General features: G+C 41.9%; 1 protein-coding gene across 2 annotated transcripts in view; it reads left to right on the top strand.

The window, feature by feature from the left end:
• PTCHD4 (patched domain containing 4) overlaps positions 1-8,200 on the top strand; it is a 124,132-nt gene that overhangs the window by 45,282 nt on the left and 70,650 nt on the right. For both annotated transcript variants that reach the window (XM_032777621.1, XM_032777620.1), the window contains exon 2: positions 6,873-7,353. In XM_032777621.1, coding sequence (XP_032633512.1) covers positions 6,873-7,353 — 481 coding nt within the window. The remainder of the gene's footprint in view (positions 1-6,872; positions 7,354-8,200) is intronic.

Here is an 8,200-nt window from a genome sequence, read left to right as displayed (position 1 = left end):
TGCCTTGATTGGCTGCAGGTGTTCTAATTAAAGTAGCTATCTCTACTGCCTTCTAGAAAGATCTTAATTGGCTCCAGGTGCCTTGATTAACCTGGAGCAACTGCCATTTGGTTACCAGGGTACTAGGGATTTGTTTAGCCTGGGGCTAACCTACCTGTTTCTCAGTACTTTACTTTAGCCATCTGGCCTTGCCCCATCACAGTATGTAAACGTATCTGCTCCCAAGAGAGAAATACTGACTCAATTAAAGAAACACAAGAGATGGTTGAGAAAAACACAGACTAACAAGATAAAAAGTTGCAAGCTGATTTCTGAAGCATTTCCAATATGTATTTTCTATAAGGTCAGGTGTCATTTAAACAGATGTGCAGTACGTTTTACTGAACAGAGGATTAAAAAGTATATTAAGGTCCATATTGTCCATTACAGAGGCTGCTCACAGGTAAAGAGACAGGAAACACTACAAGATTGTTGTAGGGAACATAGGTCATATTTGGATTTAGGCCTGACTAACTGTAGTTGGCCAAAAGTATCTGAAAGTTGCATTTAGAAACTAGATGTCCAAAGCAGCTCTCTGGCTTGTAGTCAAAAGGGTGTTAGGGTAAGTCACTTGCTTGCCCTAGTCTCTGCCTCAGGGCCGGCTCCAGGCACCAGCCCAGGAAGCAGCTGCTTTGGGCGGCCAACGGTGAGGGGCGGCACATCGGGGTCTTTGGCGGCAATTTGGCGGCGGGTCCCTCACTCCCTCTCAGAGCGAAGGAGCAGCTGCCGAAGTGCCGCCAAAGAATGAAGAGGCGGCGGTAGAGCTGCAGATTGCGATCACAGCTTTTTTTTTTTTTCTTTTTGCTGCTTGGGGTGGCAAAAACCCTGGAGCCGGTCCGGCCCTGCCTCTTATAGTTCATGCTTAACTCACTGTTACAAGAATGTGTGGGAATGAGTGAATGTGGAATGTGAACAGTCATTAGTTATATTTAAACAATGAAGACATTTATGTCTTGGGCCTAAGCGGAAGTTTGCCTACCATCTTCTTATCACGTGGTGTCTTCTTGCACCCTGTTTTTGAGAACCATCTGTTTGCCCTTATCAGCAAACTGCTCTAAGACATGTACATTCTAACCTGGAATCTTTAATATGATTTCAAGGTCCAGATGCCAAGTCATTGGTCCACACTGAACTATATGCAACATGCTGGCACCCAACTGGTAAGTGGTCCCCTGTGGGGAGCAGAGGAGTCACTGATTCCTACCAAAGATGCCAACTGTGCAAGAAGGAAGGGACGGGGATAGGGAGACTCTTTTTTTGCATCAACCTGAAGTTGTCCCCTGCTCTCTTCCTTGGACCGGCCATCCAAAGAAGGAGAGATGAAGGACTGTGACCACCGGCAAAGCCAAGCCTGGTGCCTATAACAAAGAGAGAGGAAAAAGCTGAAATTTTCCCCACCACATGTTTAACAGCTCCAAACTACATCTTATCAATAAATCAATGGTAAATAGCAATCTGCTTCCAAGGCCAGTCACATGAACTTAAAACTTTGAGAGGAAGATGTGAAAATCCCTTTGTAGAGCAGTGTAAGGATGCTCAGATCACTCCAATGCCCACTAGTGTGTGTGCATGTGTTTTGTGTGTCACTAAGTGCTTCTCAAAGTAGACACTACAACCCCTAAGTCTGCTATTTGAACAGGAAGAGATCTCTGTGTTAAAGCAGTGTCATTCTAAAACTTCTAAAAGTGTAGGACTCTAGAAATCATTCTGTGTCTATGCTAGACTGCCAGAAAGATGCAGTCACTCTGTTAAATTGGGGAGAGGGAATAGGCTAGATCAGTAGCTCTCAACCTTTCCAGGCTACTGTTCCCTTTTCAGGAGTCTGATTTGTCTTGCATATCGCAAATTTCACCTCACATTAAAACTACTTCTTTACAAAATCAGACACAAAAATACAAACGTGTCCCAGCACCTATTACTGACAAATTGCTGCCTTTCTCATTTTTACCATATAATGAGAAAATAAATCAATTGGAATATAAATATTGTACTTATGTTTCAGTGGAATGTTATGGAGCAGTATAAACAAGTCATTGTCTGTATGAAATTTTAGTTCGTACTGACTTTGCTCGTGCTTTTTACGTAGCCTGTTTTAAAACTAGGCAAATATCTAGATGAGTTCAGGTACCCCCGGAAGACCCCTGCATACCCCAAGGGTTACATATACCCTGGTTGAGAACCACTGGGCTAGATAAACAAAACCATCGTGTGATTTCTGTGACTAGTGAGCTTAATGGAACAAAGCAGCCAGAGGAGGGAGTTACCAGGAAATCATTTTCAGAGCTGTGATTCCCCAAAGCTAAGGCAAGGAATAGCATCTGCCTTTAACAAGACTCATAGCTAAATAGCTTAAATCAAAGGGAAATGCTTCTCCCCTTAGCCTTCCTGTAAGATCTTAAGAGAATTGGTTTTCTTAACTTGTTCATTACAATTTGATTTAGTTACTAATTGTAGTAACTGGTGAGATGGATAAATTGAACTATTGACTTATTGATTGTATTTGAATTAAACCTTAATTTGACTGTTGCATTGTACCACTGTAAATTAGGTTAGGAAAACTGTTAGATTAGCTAGTGACTTATTGCGCTTGTTCTAGAACTGCTTACTTATTCTTTTTAATAAATTTATAAAAGATGCCGTGAACTGGTTTCTCTCTCAAAACTTCAACGCAGACACCATGACCTACATAGAAGATAACAGTGAAATCATTAAAAGTCATTCTTGAGCCCATCCTATATTTTAATTACTTACCAAACACCCCATTGCCTCACTCATTGTATTCTTTGAGTTTCCTTTGAATTCTTGCTTTAGGGGCGTGAGTGATTTCCCCCTGAAGATCAAGCAAGGAGTTCTGACCCACAGACACCTCTGAGACAGGGTCAGCATATACCTACCTGCTAAAGTCCCAGGGGTTTGGAGGTGCAGGGGGACAAAGCCAGAGAATGTGTCCATCATCCCTGTCTCACTCCTCCAGCGTTCCCCCTCCTCAGCTTCAGAAGGGCTTCAGAGGAGCTGGAGAAAGGGGAAATGATGCCTAAAGAGGGTCAAAAGATGAGAGGAAAGTAGACAGGGCCCTGGCCTGGGAATCAGGAGATCTGGGTTCTATTTCCAGCCCTGCCAGTGACCTTGGGAAAGACAATTTCAACCTGTGTGCCTTTTCCCTATCAGTAAAGCAGGGCTAATAATACTTATCTCCCTCTGTAAAGCACTATGAGATCCCTGGGTAGAAAGTGCTACACAACCACCAAGTATTATTTTTATTTTCTTGAGCAATATGAGCAAGAAATAGCAATTGAATGTGTCCTGATAAATGTAAAATAATCTATGTGGGGGAATTATAGTGTGAAACTAGAAACAGGTGATATGAAATTAGGAATATCATAATATAGGTGCATGTCAGAAATTTATAATAACAATGGCTTTTAGAAGGATGGTTAAAGAGTCGGGGTAAGACTCAAGAGATCTGGTTTCAGGACCTATCTTTGCCATAGACTTCCTGTATAAATTTGGGCAAGTCGCTTAAACTCTCTGCCTCTGTTTGCCATCTGTAAAATGGGTATAACAATATTGCCTCCACCCTCCTTTGCTTGACACTGTAAGCAATGGCTCTTTCTTACTATATGTTCAGACAGTGCCTTGTTCAATGGAACCCTGGTCTCACCTGGGGCATAGAGGCAGTACCAGAATACAAATTATTAATAATAATGAAGCGTATTAAAATGTGAAACCATTTCCCAAGGGCAATGATGGAAGCCTCATTGTTTGCATCGTTTAAAAGTAGAGAGGGTCAAACACTTGATTCTGTATGAAACAGTCTTGCATTGTCAAGGAGGAGATGGACAGGATGCCTTTAAAGATGTTCACCATCTCTAATTTCCATGATTCCATCTGAAGCAGCTCTCTATATTTTGATGACATATGGGCTGGGATATCCGACAGTACATTAATGTAACAAATAGCCATTATCTTCCATTTTATGGAAGATACTGTATGGGATGATTTATTTGTGCATGTTCTGTTTCTTCGTTCAAAATGCTACCTTTCAGTGAAAGATAACTACCCGAAAGTTTCCAGTAACCTTGCAGTGCATGCTGCATAGTAAATCAATGGAATCTGAATTATAATACATTGTCTTCAGTAACTGTTTTAGGCTGTGCTGTTGGAGTGTCCTGCTGTGACAGGAAACATTTTCATATCAACACAGCATATATATTATCATGTATGACATTTGTCCCTAAATTTTTTAAGTAGTGCAAGAAAGATTTTAAGTGTGCCGGCTCATCTGATATTAATAGGATCTGCATTGCTAACTCCTTAAATATCACTTTGGAAACTTACCCAATGTGGTTGTTTGTGAATTCTGAGTATCATTCTCCCCAAAAAAGTAAAAATAAAATAGCATTAAACATCTGATCTGAAATTATACAAACAAGGATATTCAGAGTCAAGACTGAAACAGCTGCCTTATCTTGCTCCTTTGCGTCCTGCCATCCCTGTTCATGTGACATTTGTAAGGATGGCCTTGGGTGATTTTAGAAGCTGGCATGTGATTGCAGTTTGAGTCCCTGCCACATGGCCATGCCCTGTTAGAAGGTTCTCTGCTGCAGGACTACGTCCTCTGCATACTACAGGCACAAGAAAGTATGTGACTGAGTTTCAGCCTTATCTCTGAATTCCTGATATTTATTAAATGTAGGAGCAGCCATTCCGGAACACACCTTTGGTTCAGAAAGTCTGCTCTTTTGCTTCATTGATTGATTGATTGATTTTTATAGGGGGACAGAAAGAAATGTTTCGCTCATCTAGTCAACCTCCTGCATAGAACAGGCCATAGACTCTCACTCAGTGATTCCTATATGTAACCCAATTGCTGCTGGAAGTGGCTTCCATTAGGTGCTTTAGAACAGTAATGGGCAACCGTGGCCCACAGGTGGCCAATCAGGGCAAGCTACTGGCGGGCCGCTAAACTGTTCGTTTACATTTGCATGGCCGCCTGCAGCTCCCAGTAGCCCAGTTCACTGTTCCCAGCCCATGGGAGCTGAGGGAAGCAGTGAACCGTGGCCACTGGGAGCTGCGGGCGGCCGTGCAAATGTAAACAAATGGTCTAGCAACCTGCCAGTGGCTTGCCCACCACTGCCTCAGAAGCTGAAAATCCCCATAATGTACCTCGCCGTTTGCTACGGCATAGGTGGGTGGGAAGGAGTAGCTTCCTGAACTAAGCTATTGATCAGTTCATGCTCTGAAGCATCCAGATAATAGTTCTATAGCTTAAAGAACAGAAGTACTTGTGGCACCTTAGAAACTAACAAATTTATTTGAGCATAAGCTTTTGTGGGCTACAGCTCAATTCTTCGGATGCTGTAGCCCACAAAAGCTTATGCTCAAATAAATTTATTAGTCTCTAAGGTGCCACAAGTACTCCTGTTCTTTTTGCAGATACAGACTAACACTGCTGCTACTCTGAAACCAGTTATATAGCTTGTGGTTCTGACTGCTATAATTCTAACTTGCCTTGTGTCTGAGTTGCTTTAGATTTGTATATTTGTTTTAGATATGATAGAAACAAAATTAAAAATCTCTCATTCAAGTTTATAAATGTGTAGGCACTTTTTAAAAAGTGTTATTTGCTACCTGGCAGAAAGTTAGAGTCGTCTTAATGAACTAGCAGCAAAGAGTCCTGTGGCACCTTATAGACTAACACACGTAATGGAGCATGAGCTTTCGTGGGTAAATACTCACTTTGTTGGATGCACTCCAATACATCTGTTAGTCTATAAGGTGCCACAGGACTCTTTGCTGCTTTTGCAGATCCAGACTAACACAGCTACCCCTCTAATACTTGATGACCTAGATTATTAATGCTGGGACCTTGTCAAATCCACCCTTCTCATGCATCCTGAGACTGTGTTTAAGACTGTATCCATTCCCCAGTGAAGTCAAAGGAAGTTTGCCATTGTGCAGGAACAGGGTCCTTTGGATAACCCATTGCTAGAGCTCTTTCAAAAGTCTTTGATGCGAAGAATGGAAGCATATGAGCTTGGCAAGATGACTGTATATGAAATAAATCAGTTTTCAATACATGGGACCTGATTCTGATCACACTTATACCAGTTTCACAGTAGTGTGACTCCACTGACCTGATTTACACTGGAATAAGAGACCAGAATAAGGCCCATACTTTCAAAACACAAAAAGGGACTCTCCAACATTATGGACTAACGTGGAGATTCTGATTTGGGTTACACTGATGTAAATAAATTTACAGATTCTGATCTCAATTACACCAGTGTAAACCTAGAGTAATTGTACTAAGCTCAGTGGAGTCACTCCAGATGTACATCTGGGTAACTGAGATCAGAATCAGGACCTACTTTTCTGTAAACATTTCTATTTATTTTTAAGAGCAATGTCACAGTGGCAGGACATCACAAATGTCCCAGAAATTGATCTTTTCAAATTTGTCATATTCCAGTGACTGGAAATTTTGTTGTTGGTGGTTGTTTTCAATCTGGAAAAGCTATCATCAGCTTCTGTGAGTGAGGAGCTTGCATGTTACATCTTAGTCCTCAAATATCTGAGTCTCTAATGAATGTTCTGGCAGCCCCTTAACTGCAGCACGGAATGGCAAATGGGTCTACTATGATTAAATAACATAGAGTCGTTGCACGGGAGCAGGGGCCTGACCCAAAGCCCAAGGAAGCGAATGGAGAGCCTCCTATTGACTTCAATGGGCTTTGATCTGGCCTTCAGTGTGCATATTTATAAAACCGAGAAAAAATGATGTCCCTTTAACTCTTAATGACCACATGCTTCTCTTTCACTTTTCTCTTCAGGATGGAAGGAGCAGTTTTATTGGACACCAGCTTGGAGGGGTCATGGAGGTGCCAAACAGCAAGGACCAGCGAGTGAAGTCAGCCAGAGCCATCCAGATCACCTACTACCTCCAAACCTATGGCTCTGTCGCCCAGGGCCTCATTGGTGAAAAATGGGAGAATGAATTCTGTAAACTGATGCGCAAGCTGCAGCTGGATCACCGAGATCTGCAGCTCTACTCGCTGGCATCCTTTAGTCTTTGGAAGGACTTCCACAAGAGCAGCCTCCTGGCCAAGGGCAAGATTTTAGTGAGCCTGATGCTCATTCTACTGACTGCTATGCTCTCGAGCTCCATGAAGGACTGCCTGCGTGGCAAACCTTTCCTGGGATTATTGGGAGTATTTACAATCTGTATCTCCAATGTCACTGCGGCAGGGATATTTTTCATTACTGATGGAAAATATAACTCTACACTGCTGGGAGTCCCCTTCTTTGCAATGGGTAATTCTTTATCTTCATAATAATGGGATTAACACAATTTAATGACGGGATTGTAAACTACATCCCAGGGTATAAAGTGCAGATTTTACCTTCAGTGAAAGTCCAGGTTCTTTTCATATTGTTAAACTGACCCATCCCTTACCAAAACAATTAAACATTAAATGAAAATCCCCAAAAAAACAAAGAGTGAATGACTTTGTTGGAACCTCAGCCAATAGGAGAGCAGCAGTTGTATCAATCCCTGTTACAAAACAAAGGGGGACTTGTTATTGAAAACTAGTCAGCTCAGTATAGAAAATGGATATTTGTTGATGTGTTTTTGACGGAGGGCGAATGGGAAGAGTAAGGAACGACTGCAGGGAGTGGCAAAGAAAATAATATGTAGTGTCCTCTTTGGTGAGGCTTTTTCTTTCATTTATGTGGGAGGTGAAGGAATGGTTTGGTTCATGAATGAAATTGAGAGAGAGGTGATTCCAGCCCTCATGTCTGCCTGGCTGTAAGCACAGGTCCTGTCTCTGTCTGGAGAACATAATCACCCGGCTTGTGAAATTTAGAGACCATCTGCAATGATTTGCTTGGGATGCACCATGAGGCAGAAGGTTCAGCTAAAAAGCAAATTTTTGAAGGAAATTGTTTGTTTTAGCGCAGTATTTTAAGCATATCTCAATTGCATTCGTTTAACAGTTTGATTGCAAGATTCTAGGCTGGAGAAGTATGCTAAAGAGGAAGATAAGGCAGTATCCACAGAGATGGTGCCACCTCATTTCTTTATGCAGTCAACAAGGAGAAACATTGTCATCTCACTGCACAGTGTATTTGAACATTTGTGTTTCCCCTCATCCTAGGT

The sequence above is a fragment of the Chelonoidis abingdonii genome, chromosome 3 (genome assembly GCF_003597395.2).
Source record: "Chelonoidis abingdonii isolate Lonesome George chromosome 3, CheloAbing_2.0, whole genome shotgun sequence".
NCBI classification, from domain to species: domain Eukaryota; kingdom Metazoa; phylum Chordata; order Testudines; family Testudinidae; genus Chelonoidis; species Chelonoidis abingdonii.
This window is presented reverse-complemented; position numbering and strand designations above follow the sequence as displayed.